Below are 25,696 nucleotides of genomic sequence, written 5' to 3'. Positions count from 1 at the left end.
TGGGGAGCTGTCCTAGAGGGATGTTGGACGTTACAACCCACCTAGGAAGTCCCCAGAGACCGTTAAGCACCAAACCCTTGGCTTATGGAAACAAAATGTATTTTAATCAAGGGAATAAGGAAAACTGATAGGTAAGACCCTAGCACTCTTCAAACTAAGTGCACTCAACTTCTAAGTCCCCTGCTCAAGGGGAGCCTTCTGTTTCTTCTCTGGGCCCTGCCTACAGCTCCCTGTGCTACCTAAAACCCTTTCCCACACTATCTGACTTATCCCAATCTCTCCATCAGTAATTAAGAAAGAAAGAGAAATGGCCTGGGTTTGACTGCTACACCACATAACCCGAAGTTATGGATGGAAAGCTTTGGACTACCTTAGCCCAAGAGGAATTCTGGCAGATGGACACTGGCAGATGATCTTTGGACTCAGGAAAATTGATTTCCTCCAAATAAAATCTCTACTGAGAAATCAAAGATTTCTTCACGAAATCTTGACTATCCTGGGAGACTCTCTTAGAGCAAAACCCCAGCTTTAGCTTGATGGAAATTCAGGCAGGGAGTCAAAAACCTACTTCCAGCTCAGAGGAAAATCCAAGAAGGGAGGAATTTCAGTTATTTTCAGTTCAATTCCCACAATTCCTTTTCCTACCCAGAATCCTCTCCCAGGACTTATCTAAAAATTCCCTTCTTTCAACTAACCCTAACTATATTCCAACAATTCCTACAACACATGTTAGCTCATTTGATACTCATAACAACCCTGTGAAGTAGATGCCATTAATATTCTCATTTTATAGATGAGGAAATGAAGGCTGAGAAAGGATATGTGATTTGCCAGGAGTCACATAACTAGTGAGTGTCTGAGGAAGGATTTGAACTGATGTCTTCCTGAATCTAAGTCTGGCACTGTAGTTATCTCTCGACTGGCTACCCTATGGACACCTTGGCCAGACTGTGCTGGGATTCTCTTCCCTAAACTCTATGTAGCTTACAAATGGTAAGGAAGTAAACAAGATTGCATCGATGGCTTTCTGGGTAGAAGTAGGCTAGCAAGACCTAGGAAGCCATGTTTACAATGTACTAAATTATAGAGAGCTTAGCATAAGATTTAATAGCTCCATGAACTCAAGGAGTTATAGATTTGAGGCAATTTAATGCATACTTACTAGTATATTTAGAATACTCTTCTAGGGTCTAACAGATAGGAAACAGGACAGAAAAAGAGTCCTTGTGCTCCTGGATCTTCCACTCTGCTAGAGGGATATACACTATGTACCAAGATAATCAAATACAAAGTATAAAAAGGCAATTTCAAGAGGAAGAGCATCCTAATGCCTTGGGTGGTAGAGATTCAACTAACCCTTCATGAAGGAAGTGGCATCAGAGCTGGGCTTTGAAGGAAGCTACAGATTCTACAAAGTGAAGAGGGAAAACTGAGTGTATTCCTGACTTGGCTGACCGCTAATACAAAGACATGGAGGCTGGAGATAAGATGCAAAGTGTTGGGAGCAGCTAGCCAGCCAGTTTGACTAGAGTAGAGATGACTTCCAAGGTTTCTTCTAGCTCTACACTGTCTAAGCCCATGATGAGTCAGATGCAAGAACTGAAGGGAAATAGAATTGATGGGACTTGATAATGGATTAAATGCAGGAAACTGGGGGTGGGGGGATCAAGAATGACTTTACAGTACAGGGTCTGACTGATAAGATGATGAGGGTGTCTTTATTGACATTGTCCATAGAATCCAGCCTGAGTCCTCTTAGGGACCTGGGAGGAAGGCCAGGAAAAGGCATGAGTGTATGAAGAAGATGAAACCTAGCTTTATGCCTTCCTCTAATCTCCCCCACCTTACACTCTCCCAAAGCTGACTTTCCCTTTTCCATTCCTGATGGTGTCAGGGGCTGTTCCAGTACTTTGCAACACAAGGCTTGTGATCTCAGGGGAAAGAGCCTCTTGGGGATTCTCTGCACCCCACACACACCAGGGGAAGAGCCCCGTTTGTCCATTCTGGTTATAATTCTCAGGCCTGTTGATATAAATATGTTTCTAGGTTGTTCATCATCATCATGATTGCCCTCAGTATTGCTTGGGTCCCATTAGTCCAAGAAGGTCAAAATGGCGAACTTGTCCAGTATGTCGAATCCATATCTAGCTACCTTGGGTCCCCCATTGCAGCCGTGTTCCTGCTTGCCATCTTCTGCAAGAGAGTTAATGAGCAGGTGAGTCAGAATGGGGAAGAGTCCAGTGTGTGGAGGTGATTGCATGGGGGTCCCAAAATGTCACTTCCTTCCTTGTCCATGGACGCCCCCAAATCCCAGGTTTCCAGCAGCAATTGGACAGAATAATTGTCCATTAAAATGCATAGTAGAAAGGTCTCTGAACTAGGAGTCAGGCTTCTTGGGGGCCATTATTTCAGTTATTTGGGGCTTGCTTTTCTCATGTGAAAAATAAAGGTGGGACTCAGTTTCCCTTTTAAGGTTCCCATTTTTAGAATCACATATGAAAGCTTTGTATTGCTTTTTGTTGGCATTGGCATTGAGGTCTTCAAGGATTCTTCCATTCCCCAAGCTGTATTTTGTGTATTTTGTGCTCCCTTATCCTGAAAGTCCTCCAAAGCCACTCTCCTTGGCTCTCTTTGGCAGGGGGCCTTCTGGGGACTAATGTTTGGACTTGTGGTTGGCATGACTCGTATGATTGCCGAGTTTGCCTATGGGACAGGCACCTGCATGGAGCCCAGCAAGTGTCCCAACATCATCTGTGGGTGGCATTTCTCCTACTTTGCCATCGTCCTCTTCACACTGACGGCCTTGGTTGTACTCGGCATCTCTCTGGTGACAAAACCCATTCCTGATGTCCATGTGAGTATAACTACATTGGAATGAAGCCCTGAGTCATTTTGAGTTGGGCCCAACTCTTTGTAGCCCCATTTGGAGCTTCCTCGGAAAAGGCATGGGAATGCCTTGGCGTTTCCTTTTCCAGCTCATTTTACACACCAGGAAAAGGATGAAACCAGGAACCAGAGAAAGAAGGTGTAAAAAGGCAGACCAAGTCTCAGTCGGGAAGAGCTTTGTAGAACACAGAACAACAGGCATTAGAAGAGGAAAGCTTATAGAGGGAGAATCTTAGAACAGAATGTCGGACCTAGAAGGTACCCTACAACAAGGAATGTCAGCACCAGGAGAGGCCTCATGACACAAAGTGGCAGAGCAGGAACGGCCCTTAGAACAGGGAATGTCCAATCTGGAAGAGCTCTTAGAACACAGAACGTGAGATCTTGGAGGACTCTTGGGACATAGAATGTCAGATCTAGAAGAAACGTTAGAACAGAGAGCTGGGAAGAATCTTAGAAAAATCAAAGCAGGCTTCAAGGAGGCAGGCTTCCTGCCCTGATCCACAGTTCATTATGACGTCTTTGATGGGAGAGGTGCTTATTGTCCTGGCTAACTCTTGCCGTGCTCTCTGGACAGCTGCATCGCCTTTGCTGGGCTCTCCGTGATAGCAAGGAAGAACGCATCGACCTGAACCCTGTTCAGTATGGACAAGAGGAAGCTGAAGACAAGGTGGAAGAAGGTAAGCATTTCTGTGAGGTTCAACTGATGTCCTGGCAAAACTCTCTGGAAACTTTAGATGTCCTGTAGAAATGCCAGCATGAGCACATTTCCTGACTGCTTGTCTACCTCCTCTTTCCTCCAGATATCCCTGAGGAATCACCAGGGTGTTTCAAGAGGGCCTGGAATGCATTCTGTGGGCTGGAGCCAAAGAAAGGCCCCAAGCTGACCAAGGAGGAGGAAGCTGCCAGGCAGAAGAAGCTGACAGACACGTCCGAAAAGCCCTTCTGGAGGAACGTGGTCAACGTCAACGCCATCCTGGTCATGACTGTGGGGGTCTTCTACCACGGCTATTTTGCCTGAACCCTGCCTGGGCTCTAGAGTAGGATCAACCAAGCCAGTTTAACTCTTCCCTCTTCGCCCCTTGCTGGGCTTTGGAAGGGCAGTAAATAGTGTTAGGATTAAAATTCTCTGGAGGCTGTAATTCTGACAATAGGTAAAACTGAAAGCTGGTGAGCTAGATGGGCATATGTGCAAAGCTGGGCCTTTAATTCTTGAGAAGATGCCATTGACCTTACATCCTTAGACAGTCGTTTATAGCAGCGTTCTTTCTTCTGCTGCCTCTATTTGTGGGTAAAGGTGGGGCTGTGGAATGTGTTAAGGAGAGACTGAACTGAACACGTAATCATCCCAGGCCACTTTCCAGTGTCTTTTGGTCCAAGAAGCAAATCTGGATGAACTCGAGACCAGCATAGTGCACACAGGCCATCAGAGCTTTGCGAGGGAACCTTGCTTTCCTGGGCACAAAGGAAGAGGAAACAAGCCACCCTGGGGCCAGAGACAAGAATGGACCCTCACAGATCTCCATATGAGGAAAGGAAGGGCCAGCCAGCAATCTCTGCTCTCCTCCAAGTGTCTTTATAATTGACAAGTCTCAAAGCCAATTCCTTGGCATTCATTCCCCTACAAGAGATCCCAAGGCCACATCTATACTCAAGACTCATCTCACTGGTCACCAACTCCACAGCGGTCAATATTTTGGCCAGTCCTGAACTGGAAATTCCATCCTGTTTTCTCAAACATTTCCTATGTTTGTCCATTCTGATCACTATTATCAAACACCTGTAGTTTGAACAGTCATGCCTATTCCTAAATGCTCTCTCTTCCTAATCACATATATGTGTGTGGATGTATATATATGGGGGAAGAGAGGAAGGGAGAAAAGGAAGGAAGGAAGGAAGGAAGGAAGGAAGGAAGGAAGGAAGGAAGGAAGGAAGGAAGGAAGGTAGGAAGGAAGGTAGGAAGGAAGGAAGGAAGGAAGGAAGGAAGGAAGGAAGGAAGGAAGGAAGGAAGGAAGGAAGGAAGGAAGGAAGGGAGGGAGGGTAGGAGGGAGGAAGGAAGGAAGGAAGGAAGGAAGGAAGGAAGGAAGGAAGGAAGGAAGGAAGGAAAGGAAGGAAGGAAGGAAGGAAGGAAGGAAGGGAGGGAGGGAGGGAGGGTAGGAGGGAGGAAGGAAGGAAGGAAGGAAGGAAGGAAGGAAGGAAGGAAGGAAGGAAGGAAGGAAGGAAGGAAGGGAGGAAGGAAGGAAGGAAGGAAGGAAGGAAGGAAGGAAGGAAGGAAGGAAGGAAGGAAGGAAGGAAGGAAGGAAGGAAGGAAGGAAGGAAGGAAGGAAGGAAGGAAGGAAGGAAAGGAAGGAAGGAAGGAAGGAAGGAAGGAAGGAAGGAAGGAAGGAAGGAAGGAAGGAAGGAAGGAAGGAAGGAAGGAAGGAAGGAAGGAAGGAAGGAAGGAAGGAAGGAAGGAAGGAAGGAAGGAAAGAAAGAAGGAAGGAAAGAAGGAAGGAAAGAAGGAAGGAAAGAAGGAAGGAAGGGAAGCAGGGAGGGAGGGAGATGGAAACACAGAGACAGAGAGTGAGTGTAAAAAGGGTTTCATGGAATCCCAGGGTTAGAAAGGATCCCCGAGACATCTGGCCCAGCTCATACCTGATCCAGAATCCCTTCTATACCCTCCCTGACAAGTGCTCACCCAGCCTCTACTTCATTAGATACCAGGGATGAGAAGCTCACTACTGATCAGAGCAACCTTTGGAACTACTCTAACAGTGAGGAAGACTTTTTTACCTCTCAAGTCTAAAACTACTTCTTGGCAACTCCCACCTGTTGAACCAAGTTCTGTCCTCTGAGACTCAGAAAGAACCAATAAATGAAGTTCTATGAAAAATCACTTTTCGTATTAAGGTGGGGAAACCCTCATCCCATATTGGAAATATGGGATCTGTGATGATATAAGAATTGTCTCAAATAGATTGAACATCCAGCAAATCCTAGGATACTTTTTGATACTGAGGTGGACTTTCTGCAAGTACATATCCTCTTTCCCCTGAGGCTGATCACAGTCCATTCAGGTCTCCTTATTCATCAAGAAATAAATATTTATTGAGCATCTAATGTGCGTGCAGGTCTTGCCCATATTCCCCTGTAAATCCTCCATGGTAGGTCTATCAATCCAGTGTGCTAGAGACCTTCCCTCCTACGGGAACTTTTACCATTCCACAAGATGGCATCATGCCTTGACCTGCATATATAACCCTTTCTCATCCTTTTCCAGTCATTCATAGCATTGATGACATTCTGCACATAATTAATCATGAATTTCAAGCTGCAATCTCCTCACACCCACAGTGTGTCCTTCTGTTGTCCTTTGGGTCATGACCAACTTCATACAACATACACAATAAATACAGACTAGATGGAAGCATCTTAGGGGTAGCAAACTGGGGCTGGGAGGGTGAGGAAATCAGGGAAGGCCTTCCATAGGAGGTGCTCCTAAACCAAGTCTTAAAGAAAGCCAGGCTTTGAAAATGATTGGAAGGGAAATTTGGTTCAAAATAATTACAGTCTAACTACCAAGACGTGTTCAAGAATCACATGAATACAACTATGAAACATTCTATATAGAAGTAAAGACAACTAAATAAGTAGAGATAATTGCTCAAGGACAGGCCATAACAATATAATAAACATGGAAAGAATTACATTATTCACTTGTTTAGAGTCAGGCCAAGTAAACTACCAAAAGATTACTTTAAAGAGCTAGGAAAAAATAACAACAATTCTTCTGGAATAATAAGAGGGCAGGATTCTCAAAGAAAAAAAATAAAAGTGAGGGGGAAAGGAGGCCTAACAGTACCAGATCTCAAAATATACTCTCAAACAATAGTTTTCAAAATGATTTGTACTGGTAAAAAACCAGGAAGGTCAATCAATGGAACAGATTAATTATACAACATACAGAAGTAGACAAATACAGTGGCATATTGTTTGATAAATCTAAAGACTGTAATTGCTTGTGTAAAAACTCTTTATTTGAAAAAAATTCTGGGAAAATTGGAAAGCAGACTGGCAGAAATCCATCCTCTAATTGGTTGAATAGTCAGGGGGTTAGGTGACATCCAGCACTTTGGAGACCTGTACCCTTCGGCACCAAAATGTTAACTAACTCGTCCAGGGTTACATGGCCAGAACTTGGCCAAAGTCAAAAGCAGAACTTGAACCCAGGTTTCTCTTGCTCCTTAGCCATGATGTTGGTTTTTTTTTAATTTAATGTTATTGATTAATTAAGACAATTTTCCCATGGTTACCTGATTCATGTTCTTTCCCATCCCTCTCCCATAGCCTATGAGCAATTCCACTGGGTTTACATGTGTCGTTGATCAAGACATATTTCCATATTACTGATATTTGGACTAGGGTGATCGTTTAGAGTCTGCATCCCCAGTCATATCCCCATCGACCCATGTAATCAAACAGTTGTTTTTCTTCTGTGTTTCCACTCCCACAGTTCTTTCTCTGCATGTGCATAGCTTCTTTCTCATAAGTCCCTCAGAAATTGTCCTGGAACATTGCATTGCTGCTAGTAGAGAAGTTCATTACATTCAATTGTACCACAGTGTATCAGTCTCTGTGTACAAGGTTCTCCTGGTTCTGCTCCTTTCGCTCTGCATCAATTTCTAGAGGTCGTTCCAGTTCCTATGGAATTCCTCCAGTTCATTATTCCTTTGAGCACAATAATATTCCATCACCAACATATATGACAATTTGTTCAGTCATTCCCCAATCGAAGGGCATTCCCTTATAGCCACACTGTTTAGAGGAGGAGGAAGAGAAAGATAGCTTTGCAAAGTACTTTACATCCAAAGATTATTGTTCTGCCAAGTTTTAGGGGGCAGAACCAGAAGCAATAGTGACTGAGGTCAGGATAATCATCCTAACAATTAGTGCTATCTCAAAGTAGAATGGCCAACCCCAAGGGAGTCAGTGAGGTAGCCCTCATTGCTCGGGTCTTCAAGCAAAGTCTGAATGAGTCACTTGAGGTGTTGTGACCAGGGGTATTTGGTCAATTTTGCAAGATTAAAATGTGGGGAAGGTTGCCTGGTTGAGGATCCAGTCCCATGAGGCTCCAGGTTATGCCCAGGGAGATGCCACAGTTGAAAGGAAGGAGAGAGAGGAGGAGTTTTGAGCTAAAATGGATGAAGGAGTGTGTTGGAGTAGTATTGAAGACAAGATTACAATAATTTAAGTGATTTGTCCGGGGTCACCCAGCCAGTTTGTCAGAGGCGGAACATGAACCCTGGTCTTCCTTGGTCCAAATTCAGGTTTCTATGTATGTTGCCCATTATAACTATAAATATTTGTTTTAAGTATTATTAAGTCAACATTTCTGTAATGCTGTTTAGTTTGCAAAGGAGTTTATGTTATCTTTTTAAAAAATGAAACTCACCATCTAGTAGAGGGGAAATACACAAGTCCACAGATAAGAATAATATTCCACATTACATGATAAATGCTTTACAGTAAAGCAAAGGGCTATGTGAAGGATGACCTGCCTGAAGGGCATTGATAAGCTAGAGAAGGTTGAGACAGGGTAGCCAATATGGGGAAGGGTCTTAGCCAAGATGGGGAAGGGTCTTGTGGCCATGTCATTGGAGGCTTTGTTGAAAGAACTGAACATATTTAGCCTGGAAAAGAGAAGGCTCAGGGAAGACTTGGGGACTGTTTTCAACTATTTGAAGGACTGTCACAGGAGGAGGGATTGTTCTGCTTGGTCCCAAGGGGACCTCCTGATATCCACACAGAAGCAGTGGGGGAAAAGTTGTAAAGGAGTCATTTACTTCTGTTTGATCTATTTCAATTTTTAGGGAGTTCATTACTTGAGTAAAGTTTGCCACTTTCTTTTTTAAACTCTTTATTCTACTTCCAATTCTTTCCTCTAAAGCTTTTTTTTTGGGGGGGGGAGGGGCTTTATTTCTTCTAGGTCTGAAGGTAGTCCTTGTGGAAAAGCAGTGTTTGAATCATCACTGACAATTGTTATGAAGTTACTTTTATAGTTTGGATTTGGGGTTATCTTTGAGTCTATTAGAATTCTTTACAGTGGACTATATCTTCAAGTTTTTATTCATCTCTCCTGTTCTTGCATTGGAGCTTTGTGCTAGGATGGGGCTCGACTTTTTGCTGTACTTTTGAGAGGAGTGATTGGCTCTACTTGTGTTGACTTCCTCAATTCTTGTGTGGACTTCCATCTCCCATGGTCAAGTCCTCCAGATCCATGAAGTTCAGTGTTGTATCTTCTGGGTCCTATATAGAGTTGAAAGATAGGTACAAGGGAGCTGTGCCTGGAATGTCAAGTCTCAGTTTGCCATGTTTGGTTGTTTCAAGAACCACAACGTGGGTTTCTGACCTTGATGAATTTTTCTTGGGGGAGTTTTCTGCCCTTACTTCCTCTGGATACAGAGGCTTTCAGGCTGTACATATATGGTCAATCATCACCTGTGAACTGTTTACAAAGTAAATTTGTATGTAGAGGAACATCAAGATGTGAATGGAGGGAGCTCAGCATTGGGGACAGGAAATCTGGGTTTGAGTCCCTACTTCTGCCATTTAATATTGATGTGACCTTGAGCCAGTCATTTCTTCTTCTCTAAGCCTCAATTTTACTCTCTTTTAAAATGGGGACATAACTTCCTCATAAGGTGACTATGATCAGAATCACTAAAAATCTCAGAGGGTCAGAAACTACTCAAGCAAAAAGTACCTGAGGAAGAAGTACATCTATATCATATCCATTACTCATTTAGTCTTTGTTTAAAGACCTCCAGTGTGGGAGAAAAACACCATTTCCTGGTTGTGAGTGTGTAGTGCATATGCACCAGTGCATAGTGAATATGCATTGGTAAAAGGAGTTTTCCCACTGATAGTTCTCTAAACCAATGAAATTACAGATCTAAAATTTTTTTAATGGATAGTAAGTTTTCCTTACATCCTGAAAAAACAAGGCTGTATAGTTTTCTCACTATCTTGGTTCAAGTGAAGAAATAACTCTATAGCTCAGTTGCTAAATTATATTCTGATTAAATTTGTTTCTAAATACTCCATTCTGAGGAGAAAATGATATATGACTAAATTCTTATTCATGTTAGTAATTGAATTATTTGTTGATAATTTTGAATTGAATATATTGTTGATAATTTAATAAAATTGAATATATTGTTGATAATATTGTTAATGATGTGAATAATAATAGCCAACATTTAATTGCAGCAAGGCATTCAGTAAACTCAAAGTGCTAGCTTTTGTTATATCACCTGATCTTCATAGGAACTCCATGAACTAGAAGCTATTATAATTATATCAAGTTATTAGTGAAGAAACAGAGACTTAGATAGGTATGGTCATTTATCCATAGTAACGCAGTTAATAAGTATCAGAGGTTAAATTTGAAGACAATATTCCTGACCTAGGACACTGAAAGGATAATTTTAGGGTTGTGACCTGATCTAAATTAATTTTTGGTTGCCAGGAAATATCCCAAATAAAATACCCAAGTCAGCTGGAAATTTATGGCAATTTTAATTAATATAGAGGAAAGAAATTAAGGAGAAGGGAGAGGGGAAAGGTGTAGGATTTCTCCCGCCTGGCCTGTGCCAGGGGGATGATTAGAGGCTTCCTCTAAGAGGATAGTGCTTGGAAGGTAAAGAGAAAGAATCAGCCTAAACTCCAAGAGAGCTCAGCTAAGATGCCTGAACCTGAACTAGCTACTCAGCTTCTCCCAGTATAGTATCAAGGAAAACTCACCACCAAACAAGACAATAGCTGCAGCCATGCCAAGATGCCCAGCACACTGCTGCCAGTCACCTCTCCACCGTCCAAGAACCCCGAGAGAGGAAGTGACATGAAATATGTAGATGGTTTTTCATCACTTTCCTGCATCTTACATGTACCAATGATATCTTAGGCTTGGCTTAGGACAGCCCAGGGGTCTGTCAGTTGTTTCTGATTTGTCATTTGCTAGCACATGTCTGTCATAGGCCATCCTCCTAAATACTTAATCCTTAAGTATGGGTGTAGACATTCCTGATTTTGTTAGACTAAGTAGGGTGGAGTAATCTAAAGTTCATAATGTCCTGATTTTTGTTAGACTAAGTAGGGTGAAGTAATCTAAAGTTCACAACACTCATCACCACTTTGGTCAATGGAACATAATTTGGGGGGTATAGAAACTGGGATGTACTCTGCAATTGTGGTGGGACTACCCCCAAATAAAATCATAGATTATGGATCTGTTAGAGCATTCATGAAAAAAATGGAACTGAAAGAAGTTTTGAAGACCACTTAGGGAACAGTTAGGTGGCTCAGTGGATTTCTAGGCTTAGGCCTAGAAATTGGAAGTCTTGGATTCAAATTTAGTCTCAGAAACTTCCTAGCTGTGTGATCCTGGGCAAGTCACTTAACCCCCATTGCCTAGCCATTACCACTCTTCTGCCTTAGAACCAATACACAGTATTGACTCAAGACAAAAGGTAAGGGTTTCAAAAAAGGGGACTATTAAATTCAACTCCTTCATTTTGCAGATGAGAAATCAAATATTACAGAGGAGAAGAGATAGGCCCCAAAGAAAGAATGATAAAAACAAGTGAGATTCCAAACCAGATCTTCTGACTCCAAATTTAGAGCTCTTTCCTTTGTGCTTCATTACCTCTCCATCATCTTGGTCCAATCTGTAAATTTTATAGATGAGGAATGTGAAATCCAGAGAAGGAAAAAGATATATGCAAGGTTGCATGGCAAGACAAGGGCATGGTCAGGACAGGACCCAGATCTCCTGCCTCACCATTCAGGGATCTAACTAAATGGTTTTTATCTCTAGTCTTCATTAGTTTTACAGCAGCTTTGAATCTTTCTTCTCTTCTATCTGAAAGCTATCTTTCATTCTCAAGTAGACATGTTCTTTGGAACCATATTCTTCAAGCTGGTCCTTGAGTTAGACCTTAATGTGGCAATCTTCATTCTTTTGGCCATCACCAGGTTCTTCATAGCATTAGGTGAGTCTTTAGGAATCTGGTCTCCACTGGAGGTTCCCTAATTAACTTTATGCCCTCTAGTGCATCTACTTTCTCTAGGATTGGATCTATTCCCTATAAGGCAGAATGAGGCAAGAGACAGACATAATAGATTTTGCTCCAGCCCCTTATTTTAACTTTTTGTGAAATTCTGTTTCAAGTATGTAAACAACCTATATTGGATTTGGTTTTCCAATCCATTCTACTATTCTCCTCCATTTTGTGGGTAAGTTCATCCCATTCATATTTATGGTTATGTTTGTTATCTGTTCCCCTTCTTCCTATCCTCTGATTCTTTTTCCTTTCTTTGTTCATTGCCACCAATTCTAAAAAGAAGGCAGTGAGAAAAAATGTATCTGTTCAACATTAGTGACCTCTAACTGTGCTGATCTATCTGTTTGAATCTTATTCATCTCTTCTCACCCATTCCCCACCACAGATTTTGTCTTTAATTCCCTTTAATTCTCACCTTCACAGGTGATCATCTGAAGCTTGAGTTTCTTTTGCTTAGGATTAATGCCTCTCTAAATCTAATCTCTCTCCTAATTCATCCTCACTTCCTGTTTCCCTCTTGATTTATTCATGAATTTAGTATATTTTTACATTAAAATGTTTGGTGTGTTCTTTTGTGTATGTGGTGGTATGTGTGTGTATGTGTGTATGTATGTATACAAAATCCTTCTCTGCTTGGCTTAAATGAAAGTTAGATTCAAGTGTAGCCCATTCTCTCCATTCCTTCCTTTCTATTTGTTATATTCTTTACCTATGTACCAATTACATGAGATAGTATGGGGTGCTCAGGGAGGGGTAATATCTCTGGTATGGAGGGCTTGTCGTGCCCTTCTAGGGCAGCTTTCCAGCCTCTGACCCCCACCTGACACCCAGCTCTCACTTGTGGCTCCTAGTAGCTGCTAGCATGCGGCAGCGGCCACACCCCGGGCAACGGCTTTGACAGGCCGGCTAAACCTTGTGAGGGTAGCCATCGGGTCGACGTCAACCCCTGGTGAACGAGGGCTTTGCTCACCCAGCATGTGAAGACTGCTTCGGCGGAACAGGTGGAAGAAACCAACAAGAAGGTTCAACGGCTGAGATGGCGACGCAGAAAGCACTGTGGAGTGCTTAGGGCGTGATGGAGCACAAAAGACAACACGGCCATCCAATGCAGCTGAGGAAGTCTCCAGGTGTAATGACTTTTCGTGCCACTGGACCCAGGCTTCCAACGCCGAGAGAGTGGGACTGTCTCTGTGCATCGACACGCACAAGTGTCTTTGTGCACAAAAACGCACAAAGACAATCGTCATCCTCGGTTCGAGAGACAACCAACAACAAGTATGCATTTATTAAGTACTTAGTGTGTTCCCCCACTCTGGGATAAGTATTGGTTTTAGCCTGGGAAAGAGAAGACTCAAGAGGCAGGTGACACCTATCTTCAAGTATTTTGGGGAAAGGATCAGATTTGTTCTGGTTGGCTCCAGGAGCAATAGAGAGGCAGGAAAGAGGAAATTCCAAAGGGACAAATTTAAGCTCTGTGGAAAGAAAAACTTCACAACAGTGACTGCTGCCCCAAGATCAGATGGATTGTGCCAGAAAGCAAGCCTTTCCCCTCACTGGAAAACTTCATGCAGAAGTTGGATGAAATCTAATCAAGGATGATATAATGGGGAGATTGAGAGGAATATGTATTGGACCCAATGGTACTCAGGAGTGGAAGGAGTTAGGACTGGAAGAAGTCCAAGGTCGCAACTGAATAATCTGCAAAGGGAATTAAAAAACATCCTCCTACAAACACGTACTGAATACCAGGGTCAACCCAACTAAGCAAATGAAGCAGGCAAAGAGCATGTGACTATACTTAAAAAGCTCAGCACTGAAACCTAACTCTGGTGCCTGGGTGATCTTGGGTGAGTCATTGCCCTCTTCTAGACCTCAATTTCTTTCTATGCAAAATTAGAGGGTTGGACCAGATGGTCCCTTAAAGTTCTAAATCCTATGGAAAATAATAACTGACCATCACATTTTCTTATTGGAGTCTCACAACAACCCTGGGGGATCTGGGCACTACAGGAAGGACCACAGCTTTGGAATCACAACAGGAATCAAGTCATTGAGTACAACTCCTTCAGTTTGCAAAGGAGGAAACCAAGGCCAAAGTTACTTGTCCAAGGTCACACAGTAAGTTAGCAATAGTAGGCATTTAATAAATGCCGTTTGATTGACTTAAGTGACAGAGCCAGAATTTGAACCCAAGACCTCATATTTCCAAATTCATCCCTGTAACTTTCTCTGTTATTATTATTGTCCCCAATTTATAGATGAGGAAACACAGAGAGGGTAAGCGGCAGGGAGGAAGGGAGTATTTATAAAGCACCTACTATTGCTAAGCACTTTACAAATATTGTCTCATTTAATTTTCACAACCCTAGAGGTAGATGCTATTATAATGTCCACTTTATAGCTGAGGAAACTGAGGCAGATGATAAGGGATTTGTGCAGGGTCATAGTTGATGAAAGCCAGAGGTAGGATTTGAATCCAGATCTCATGAGACTCCATGGTCACTGATACATCTACTATATCAGATCATACATGATTACAGGCCATTATAGCAGAGTATAGGGTGAGGAGGTGGATAGGTTAACAGGGAAAAACCACGGAGACACAAGGACCAAAGGACTGTCCAGGTGTGTGGGCCAAAACCATGGCAAGGAGCCAGGAGTCCAGAGATCCCCAGGAGGACAGAGGCAGATAAGCCATCAAGCAGCAATCGTTTCAGTTGTCACTGTAGCGTATTCCTTCTCCTGGCATCCAAATGTTCTTATTTTTCTCCTTGACCTTGGCAGGTGGCCTGGTCTCTACGACTTACACTACCACCTACGGATGGTCATTATGTTGGCCAGCTCTTTCACCCTCACTGGCTATGGTAGGTAGAGCCAGGCCAGGCCAGAGACCTTCCTGGGGGATGGAGGGTGGATCTAAGATGATGAGAAGGGTTGGATGAGATCCAGGAGCCAAGGAGATTGTTCCTGGATCTGCCCATCTGCCCATTTTTTTGGCGTTCCCAGTCCTACTTTCTAGGAAACTGTGATTTAGCTCTGAAGGACCCTTGGGAGCAGAAGAAGAGTCCACTTCATCATGGGAAGCAGTGTGCTCTAGGAGAGAGGGCACTGGCCCCGCATTCAAGATGACCTGGATTCTACTCCCGGCTTTGGCTGGTAACTCTTCTTTCTTGGTCAAGTCACTTTCACTCCCTTTGCCTCAGTCTTACCTGTAAAATGAAGGGATTGGACTTCTGAAATTCCTTCCAGCTCTGGATTTATGACCTCATTATCTCAGAGCCTCAATTTCTTCATCTGCATTATGGGTATGTTAATCTTTATACCCATTGTGTCTCAGGGAGGCCCTGAGGAAAGACCCATGGAAATGAGCACTAAATGTTATAAATGGCACTCTGGTGCCATTTAATGATACCTTCTGCCTTTCTCTTGCCACTCTGGTCTTATTATCCGACTTGCCACCAAGATATAGTGGAAGAGGGACTGGCTGGATTTTGAGTCATGAAACTTGAGTTCAAATCTGCTCCTTACTGCTTGTGTGGCCTTGGCCAAGTCACTTCACTTTTCTGGATCTGTTTCTTCCTCTTGGAAATGCAGGATTTGGACTGGATGACCTGTGAAATACTTCTTTCCCTAAGTTGATGATTGCCAGTTTCCCTGCATCAGCCACCAGAGATATGGATCAACTTCCAGACTGATACTTGGACCCAAACTGGGGCATTTGGATCTAAGTTTTTCAGTCATTTCAGTATACAAAAGCACCTCATTTCTCTACCATTGTTGAGGTAAATAGGAATAGTTTTCTCAGGCAACCAAAATTGACCCTGTTTTGCCATGAAATTTGTATTTCAACCATTTCAGTGGAAACCATTGTATAGTTTGTCACCCTCTTCCCTGCCATAGTGAAGCGAGAATGGTCAACAGCACCACATGCACACACACCATTCTCAAGATGATTGCCCGCCTGGATGGAACAGAGCCGAAACTAACCCGGAGGTTGCAGATAATACCCATAAATGCCCTGAAGGTAAGGCAGTCGGCCCAGTGGCGCCACCTAGGGAAAGAATGGCTGCCCATGCAAGTTCAGTCCCAGGGCAGGGATTAGAAGAACTGGCAGATGGCTGCCACATGTCTCTGGTTATCCTAGCCATTTCCATGTCCTCATCTTACTGTATTTATCCAGTGTGTTATTAGCAATGAGCCCAGACTGCTTCTGTGATGCATTTAGAGACGATGGTACCTGTAAGATCCCACTACTGCAGCTCTAGCATGTGAGGTTCCTCTTCTGATGCTTCATGACTACATGGAGGTTGGCCCTGGGTTCCTGAAGGCTCTCCAAGAGCAAACAAACTCTTGCCTGGCTGGAAAGACTTCACATATGAGTCCACTGGAAGGATGGTCTAATCACCAACTGAGCTAAGCTAAATGGACCACAGAGTAATGAACTTTGGGTCCACAGAGACTCATCAATCAATTGAGAAGCATCTATTAAGTGCCTACTGTGTGCCCACGACTGTACTAGGCATTGATGATACAAAGATAAAAATCTTTTGGCCTAGCCTCCATGTAGCTAGACCGCCATGGTATGGAATTCTATCATCTCCTTTGGTGATGAGCGCATCCCTGTGAAATTCTAAGTGTAAATACATACCTTGCCTCCCAAAAAGTTCCTATCTACATCCTGGTAGTGAGCTTCTCTGCACTTAGCCAAGCTGGTCCTTGGGCTGATACTGAACCTATTCTTAAACCTTGGTAGCTAAGCAGGAACTTTAAGAACTTGCACTCTGCTGTCACCATCTTTGGGAGTCCAAGAGGGTACAACTTAATAATGAGACATCAGAAGAAGAACAAAGAGGAAGACTTTTGCAATCTAAGGATTTATTAAGTTTTTACTATAACTCTGTACTAGGCTCTAGTGATGCAAAAATAGAAAGGAAATGCCCCCAGGGAGTTTATACTTTCCTGGGGAAAATATTCCCATAAATAAATACGATACAAAATAATTTGAGATGGGAAGGAGGATGATCTAGAAGGGATTAGGAGCAGGAAGGACAGGAGAAGGGGGTGGGGATGACAATTGGTTTGAGACACTATGGATGTTAATTAACTTCATGAACATAAACATATTGTCATGGTCTGAGGACAATTTCACCTTGTATGACTTACAGCAAACTTTTTTCTGATAGTTCCTAGTCTTTGCAGAAGTGGAAGGATATGAAACTTTCATCAAGAAGTACATGAAAGCTTTCCTATCTGTTGTCACAGATAAAAACATAGCCCTGCACCCAGAATGCTCCACAACCAAAGCAGACTCTTTCTACCTCTTCCATGATCCCTTCACTGGGGAGCTCTCATGACCAGGAATGCTCACTGGAATGAACTTCATTTCCATTTGGTACTGGGGCATGGACCACGTAAGAAGCAGACTCTTGGTCATAAGGATTTTCCAGCTATCGGTTCATGTTGATGTTGACTTCTGACGTCCCCAACAGACCTATAACATAGGAGGGACTTAAGGGCCACCTAACATCGCTAAAGCTAGAAAGAAGAGAATCACAAATCTAGGGTTGGAAGTGACCTTAGAGAACCCCTAGTCCAGTCCCTCTCATTTTGTCCTAGATCATACAACTGGAAAGAGATAGAGATGGGATTTAAACCAGGTCCTCCGACTCCAAAACCAATTCTCAGTCCTTTGTACTGTTCAACTACTTCATTTTACGGTTTAGGAAACTCTGGCTCTGAGAGCTTAGGGGATGTGCTCAAGGTCATTAAGATAGAAAGTAGAGGGTATCCTTTATGTCTAGAAGGCGCTTCCACCCCCACTCTCTACCCATTTCCACCTCTTAGAAGCCTCGGCTTTCTTCCAAGGCCAACTCAGGCACTACCCCATCTAGGAAGCCTTTCCCGATTCTCTTGCTGTTTATTCTCCTTACCACTTGAATTACTTTGGATTGACTTTCTTAGATATGTGGGATATCCTCTCAGTATAAACTCCTTGAGGGCAGGAGTTCCTTCATTTTTCTTTTGTATTCTCTAAATCTAATGCAGTGCCTGATCTTGGATAGATACTTCTATAAGGGAAGATTTATTTCAGAAGGGGTGGTCATAAATACACAAACTTACTCCCCCCAACACATAAGAAATCTAGTTTTCCTCTTCCCTCCCAATACTTCAGCCTCTGAGGAGGGCAAAAGGATTCGTTTCACAGCTTAGCTCCATTCCCATAAAGCACAAACCCAGTTCCATGCCCACCTCGCCTAAATACACACACACACACACACACACATCATCACCATCACCATCACCATCACCATCACCATCACCATCACCATCACCATCACCCACCAGGGCTTGAGTCTCAGGCACCCTGGCTTCTTGGGCTTTAATGCCAGGCTGACTGGCTGTACCAGCTGCAATCCTAGATCTACGGTTGTCATGGTTATATCCCCTGAGTCCTGAGAGTATCACCTATGATACCTAAAATTGATTGACCCATTTCTCAGAACTGAGGGGAGGGCTGGGGATTAGGTAAGCAGGGCAGGGAAATCCTTCTCCTCTCACTGGTCCATTTCATGGTGTCCATCCTAGGCTCAACAGATAAGAGTCATTGAAAAGAGCAAAGCAGAAAAGGATGTCAGAAAAGACTGTGAGTGGTTCAGTCTTCCACGTTTAAAGATGCAGGCAGCCAATCAGAGGAGCCTTGAAAGAGACAACCCTGCCCAGTTGGTAGGAGCCATAGTGAGTAAACTGGACTTGCTCAAAAGGCCCCTCAAGGGCATCTCCATGTTAAGAGAAGTCAGGGCTACACAATATTTGTTGAGCTGAATGAAGTCACAAAGCTAAAATCCAAACCCAGAACCTGGGTCTCCAAATTGAGTAGTATGCCTTTGGCTGCTAAAATTGTAGTGAATGAATAAAAGAAAAAGCATTTGGTAAGCCCTTACTACTATGTATCAAGCACTGTGTAAAGGGCTGGGGATATACATAGAAAAGCAAAGACAATCCCTGTCTTCACGGAGCTTACATTTTAACGAGGAAAATGACACACATTAGGGAGTGTTGACCAGGGAGTAGAATTTTGGTCCAGGAAATTTAAGGGACAGGCAATAGTTACTTTTCCTGAGCCCCACCTTGGGCTCTGGAGTTGGATCTCCAAGCCCACAATTTCAACCTTCTTCTTACCAGTCAGTCTCTCCCTAGGTCTTGTCCTACTGACCTCAATTTCATCTGAACTGGGCTAAGGAGAGTAGATCGACATACCCCATCCAAGAATAGTGATAGTTAACTTTATAACAGTTAATGGAAAAAAGGAAAGGGGAGAGATTTATAATGGAAAACTGGAATTCTGTGTCTGGAAAGAAGGAAAGAGTATAGGAAAGATGGTAAAGTAATTAACTGGAAGGCTGGGGAAGAGGGAATAAGTGAAGTATAGCTCAGGCTTTCCTAAAATAATAGAAATAGTCACCAGGTAACAATTCCTCCAAGTCATGGTCCATGATGTGAGTCAACAATTCATCAATAGTCAAAAAACATTTATTAAATAATCAGGCACTGTGCTAAGTGCTGGAGATACAAATACAAAAGCAGAAAGACAGTCCCTGCCCACAAGGAGCTTACTATCTAATGGAGGGTAGATGCATATAAAGAAATTGAAAGAGTAGGGAACTACCTAACTGAATTTGGTGGAGAAATCTCCCCAAAGTTCCAAAATAGGGCAGTCAGATGGGAAATGAGATATCTGTGCTGATTCCCCTCCTTAAATAAAAGTTTGGGAATACAGGTGGAATGGTGAGTGAGTTGTCCAGGAAACTGTAATATAGCATGTAGAGAGGAACCGTGTTTCTCATCCATTCTCTTTCAAATGTCCCCAGAATCTTATAAGGGAAACAGAGCAAATAGGAATAGCTCCATTGGGCAGGAGAGGGAGTTTGTACCCAATGAGGTTAAATTACTTGTAGGGCATCTTCTAGTCTTTTCTTCAAGACCTACAGTGAGTGACAGGAACTCCCCTACTTTTCAATAGCCTATTCCTCTTTTGAAAAGCTCTAATTTCTTGGAAACAATTAGACTGCTCATCAACCGCCACAGAATTCCAGTTTTCCATCATCAATTTCCCTCTTTTCCTTTGTTCTTTTCTGTCTCTCTTTCCTTCCTCCCTCTCCTTCTTCCTTTCCTTTCACTTTTGCTTTTCCTTTCTCCTCCTAATCTTCCTCTTCTTTCTTTTCTCCCCCCCGCCCCCAACTCATTTCTTCACTTGTGTTTTCAGACATCGTTTAGATTTCATAGAATTGGGAATTTGAAATACTTTGATTAGGTTCTTTCATTTTAAAAAGAAAGAAATTAAGACCCAGAGGGAAAAGGACTTGCCCAAAGTCACACAGCAAAAACCAAACAACAACAATAACAAAACCACCACAGCAGCCTCAGTCTAATTCCACACTGTATCAGACCCATTCAGGCTGGGAATTTGTCTCTGATTAGGGGCAGCACGTGCTGGTTTGGGAGGCTTTTGTGGTTATCCTTCAGGATATCATCCTAATGAGATTAAGATCATGCCTGCCAGCACTCACAGCTTGTTTCAGTGACAGAGTATGCATCAACCACACATTAATTCATCTAAAATCTTCTCTAGCCTATTTATATCTTCCGCTAAATCCCCTTGGGTCCCTATAAATTTATTTCTTCATTTTCCTTCCCTGCCTCTGAATCCAGGCTTCTTTTCTGCTCCAACGTTTTTGAAGGTGGTCCTAATTAGTAGAGTGCAAAGAAAACCACTAGCTAGATTGTTGGCATAGTGGAAAAAGAAGAATGGAAATTTGGAGTCAGAAAACCTGGATTCAAGTCCCACTTGTTCCATGTACAGCCCATGTGACCTTAGGAAAGTCACCTTCCCTCACTGGTCCTGAGTTTCCTACTTAATACAATGAGGGGATTGGTCTTGATCTCTAAGCTTCCTTCCAGCTTTCCCTCTATGAATCCCGTGATTCCAAGAATTTCAAGACGGATGATCAGCATTCACCAGCGTTGAGCTGAGGGCCTTAATGCTTGTTTGGCTGCTTCCTCCCCCTCAGCCCTAACTTCTGAATCAACAATGCAAGGGAGAAAAAGAAATGGCAGCCTGATAGAAGGGAAGCATTTTCCTTAGCATCATATGTGAGGGAAAGTTGATCAGGGGAGTTCCTAAGCAATTTGACAGATGATCTGGGTTGATCCTGGAGGTTTGTGTGAAGTGAAAGGAGTTCAGTAAACCAGCCTTTACACCAGGATAAAGGAACATGCTTAGAAAGCAGAGCCAGTCCCACCCCACCAAGGGAGGTAGTGAAATACAGATAGTTCAGTTTCATTCAGCACCATCTAAGCCTCTCTAGCTGCCTCCCTTGGTTTGCTTTCCTTGCCCGGTGACCTGGGAATAGAAACTGCATCCCTGCCCCACTCCCCTTACCTGTTTCCAGTCTTCTCTGGCATCTGAGCGGCCAAAGCAGCCCACAACTCCATCTCCTCAGCCATTACAACTTGGAGCCAAGATTCGCCCCAACCACCACCTTCCTCTCCTCCCTTTACTACATGGGACTTCTTGGGTAGGCAAATGAGCCCCAAACACTGCCTGCTTAGCTGAAGTCTTAACTACTTCCATCTGTGAGGTCTTCAGCACAACCCCTCCTGCTTGTCTGCCAAACAATTGTTAAAATGACAAAGCCAGAGAAAATCTTAGGGCGCAGAATACAGAACCCAGAATGTCAGAGCTGAGAGGGTTGTTTGAATGGAAAGCATCAAATCCAAGAGGAGACTTAGGACTGGAATCAGCAGCTGGAAGGGATTTAAGATGTAGCATGGCAGACCTAAGAGAATTCAGGGCAGGCTTCCTGGAGAAGGCACTTGGTCTAGAGCTCCCTGTGATTTTAGCACCCCAAGGGCTAACTGGCCTCTATTTTCTGGATAGCTGTACTGCCTGTACTGGGCTCTCCATGACAGGCAAGAGATGCACGTTAACATGAATCCTCAATGGTGCCAACAAGGAGGAGCTAATGATTGGGTGGAAAGAGGTGAACTCTGGCTAATTGCTCATTAATTATCTGTGTGTATCCAGCTCTTTTTGGCTCTCAGGCTGGCAAACCAGCTGGGATATTTGGAATCCAATGAGACAGATCTGTCCTCAGGAGCACTCGGGGTTCACTTTCATGACTATTTAGTCCCTTTGCCAACTTTAAATGCCCTGTAGAAATTCCCATCATGAGCACATTTCCTGACTGCTTGCCTATCTCCCCTTTCTTCCAGATGGCCCCAAGGAATTGCCAGGATGTTTCAAGAGGGCCTGAAATGCATTCTGTGAGCTGGAGTCAAAGGCAGGCCCCAAGCTGACCAAGGAAGTTTAGGCTGCCCTCAGAAGAAGCTGATGGAAATAACTGAAAGTGCCTTGTGGAGAAATGATTTCTTCTTCCATGGTTACTTTGCCTGAGCCCCGCCTTGGGCTCCAAAGTTGGATCTCCAAGCCCAAGATTTCAGTCTTCCTCCTCCCATTTATTCTCCTCCTGGGTCTTGTGCTATGGGCCTCACTTTCATCTGAACTGGGAAAAGGAGAATAGAAAAAACACAGGAAGAGTTTAGTATATAGAGATGCATTTAGAAAAAAGAGGTAATTGATAAATGGAAGAGGAAAGAATAAGAGGGAAAGTAGGTCTAGGGATGGATTTCTCATAAGCAACCTCATAAAGTGAATCATGAGGAAAGTATTAAAATGAAAGAGAAAAAAGGGTAAAAGTATATTATCTGGCACTGGGCAAGATGAAGAGAAGAGGGAAGGGGGGAAGATGATGGCATGAAGTATAGATCATGAGTGCTGAGCATTTTCCTCTCTTACCACCTTCTTCTTTGTAAAGAGGGGAGCAGGAACAAAGAGAGGGAAACATTTAAAAGAAAATGCTAGAGGGAAATACACAGTAAATAATCATAATTATGAAAGTAAATGGAATGAATTCACTCATAAAACAGAAGAGGGCAAAATGGAAGAGAGAGCACAATTCAACAATGTGTTTCAAGAAAAAATCTGTGAAATAAAAAAGATTCGCATAATGTTAAAAACAAGGAGTTCTAGCATATCAGGTACATGCAAAAGATTAGGGGTAGGAATCTTGATTTCAGAAAGGGCAACTATAAAAAGCAGACAATTAAAAGAGATAAACAAAGGTTTGAAGGCATATTTTCACATACCAGGATGCCAGAAAAAATGAACAAACATATCAATTCTTATGTAGCATGGCTTCTAACTCCATCCTAGAGCATTTTGTGTGCCATTTACATGACTCCTAATTGGTGAACAGAATACTAACATGATGCTACATGCCTTTGTGAAGGGCATAATTAGTATAAAAGATTTTTGATAGACAGGCATGGTCCAGGAGAGATGGCATGGAGAGAAAGCCTGGAAGCTGATTCCTCAACATGTCCTTGTTCTCCAGCTTGCCTTCCTAAAGCATTTAAAGAGAGTATTTCCTCTTGGGTGAAATTTCTCTCTTGTTTGAGCTGATATCTTATCTCTCTCATTTAAAGAGCTCAGTCTCCTGTGTATTTTCTGGCATATTCTAAACTGTTTTACTTGGTTAAATGGGTTTACTTACTTTTCATTATTGTGATGGTCTTCTATGTAACTAGCAACTTAGAGCAATTCTTCCCCCAAGGGCTCATGACCTGTGAAGCAGCCATCATTCTGAAATTGTTGTATCCCTAGATTAGCTATGTTTAAGGGAGCAAATTGATATTATTCAAACCCAAGACCTCTCTCTTGAAGATAAGTGAGGAAAGGAACAAGCACTTACCTATGCTCCTTCTCCTGACCCTCTCAAAATGGAAACTAGTCTCCTTTGTCAAATGATGGGTCAGAAAATATTCAGTAAAATGCAACACTCATTCCCATTTAGAAGAAGAAGAAGAAGAAGAAGAAGAAGAAGAAGAAGAAGAAGAAGAAGAAGAAGAAGAAGAAGAAGCAGTAGCAGAAGCAGTAGCAGAAGAAGATGCAGAAGAAGATGCAGAAGAAGCAGCAGCAACAGCAGCAGCAGCAGCAGCAGCAGCAGCAGCAGCAGCAGCAGCAGCAGCAGCAGCAGAAGAAGAAGAAGAAGAAGAAGAAGAAGAAGAAGAAGCAGAAGCAGAAGAAGAAGAAGAAGAAGAAGAAGAAGAAGAAGAAGAAGCAGAAGAAGAAGAAGCAGAAGAAGAAGCAGAAGAAGAAGAAGAAGAAGAAGAAGAAGAAGAAGAAGAAGAAGAAGAAGAAGAAGAAGAAGAAGAAGAAGAAGAAGAAGAAGAAGAAGAAGAAGAAGAAGAAGAAGAAGAAGAAGAAGAAGAAGAAGAAGAAGAAGAAGAAGAAGAAGAAGAAGAAGAAGAAGAAGAAGAAGAAGAAGAAGAAGAAGAAGAAGAAGAAGAAGAAGAAGAAGAAGAAGAAGAAGAAGAAGAAGAAGAAGAAGAAGAAGAAGAAGAAGAAGAAGAAGAAGAAGAAGAAGAAGAAGACTAAAATTTATGGAAATAAGTGGACTTTTCCTAACATCATAGTTTCATTCTAAAAACCAAGAGCCAGTATTATATATAAAGGAGACAAACTAACTGTATTTCCAGTATTACCAAGGATAAAGTAAAAGTGTTTGCTGTAAGCACCGTTATTTAATGTAGTACTAGAAGTACCAGCTATAGGAATAAGACAAAAAATAAATGAATTGAATGTACAGCCACAGAGGAAACAAAAGTTTTACTTCTAGCCGATGATATGCTATCTACTTAGAAAACCTTATAGCATCTACTAAAATTAATCAAAAGCATTAGGAATTTCAGTAAGGTTTCAGGCTATATAAATAAATCCACAAAAATCATCAACTTTTCTGTTGGTTGTTATTCACAAACTACACCAGAAAGAGATATAGAAAGTTCATTCAAAACAGCTACAGAATGTTTAAAATACTTGGGAATCCATCTACCATATAAGAACTTATGAATAAGCTCTTCATGGAAATGCAGATCTGCATAATCCGATACATGAATTGTCCATGAAAGGACTAGATCAACATTGTAAATAGGGCAATACTACCCAAGTTAATTTATTTATTCAGGGACATACTAGTCAAACCACTAAATGATTGTATCATATAACTAGAAAAAATTCATCTGAAGATATTAAAGGTCAAGAATCTCAAAGAAATAATGAAACAAATGGGAAGAAAATGAGGCTCGCAGTACCAGATCTCAAAGCACACTACAAAGCAATAATCATAAAAATCATTTGGTACTGAGTGTTTTTAAATAGAAAAACAGATTAGAAACATGAGATCTGAAGGAAAGGAACATAGTATTATGCTACTGGAAGCACTTTAGAAATCCAAGTACTGTAATTACTAAGTTAAGAATTCATTATTTGACAAAAACTGCTGGGAAAGCTGTTAAGTGATATGGTAGAAATTAACTATAGAACAACTTCTCACTGTATATGCCACAACAAGCTTCAGATATAGCCAAATGGATAGATGACCCAGATTCCTAGATCATCTCATAAACAAGTTTATAAAGCAAGGAAGAAAAAATCTTTGCAAGAAAGAATAGGGGAAGTATATGTCTACCAAACAACGGATAGAAAGGAGCACGGAAGACAGGGTAAAAAACTTCAACAATATAAAATCAATAAGAGTTTGCAAAAATAAAATCAATGCAGTTAAAACCAGAAAGGAAACTGTTAACTG

The 25,696-nt window shown here is 42.3% G+C and overlaps 1 protein-coding gene across 1 annotated transcript in view; it reads left to right on the top strand.

The window, feature by feature from the left end:
• Positions 1-4,893, top strand: part of LOC100028992 (solute carrier family 5 member 4) — a 44,353-nt gene extending 39,460 nt beyond the window's left edge. The window contains exons 12-15 of the mRNA XM_056821431.1: positions 2,047-2,215; positions 2,639-2,854; positions 3,464-3,566; positions 3,690-4,893. Coding sequence (XP_056677409.1) covers positions 2,047-2,215; positions 2,639-2,854; positions 3,464-3,566; positions 3,690-3,907 — 706 coding nt within the window. The 3' untranslated portion in view covers positions 3,908-4,893. The remainder of the gene's footprint in view (positions 1-2,046; positions 2,216-2,638; positions 2,855-3,463; positions 3,567-3,689) is intronic.
• The last annotated feature ends 20,803 nt before the right edge of the window (positions 4,894-25,696 follow it).

Source organism: Monodelphis domestica, chromosome 3, assembly GCF_027887165.1.
Source record: "Monodelphis domestica isolate mMonDom1 chromosome 3, mMonDom1.pri, whole genome shotgun sequence".
Lineage (NCBI taxonomy): Eukaryota > Metazoa > Chordata > Mammalia > Didelphimorphia > Didelphidae > Monodelphis > Monodelphis domestica.
The sequence above is the reverse complement of the archived record's forward strand: the minus strand, read 5'-3'. Positions and strand labels throughout refer to the sequence as shown.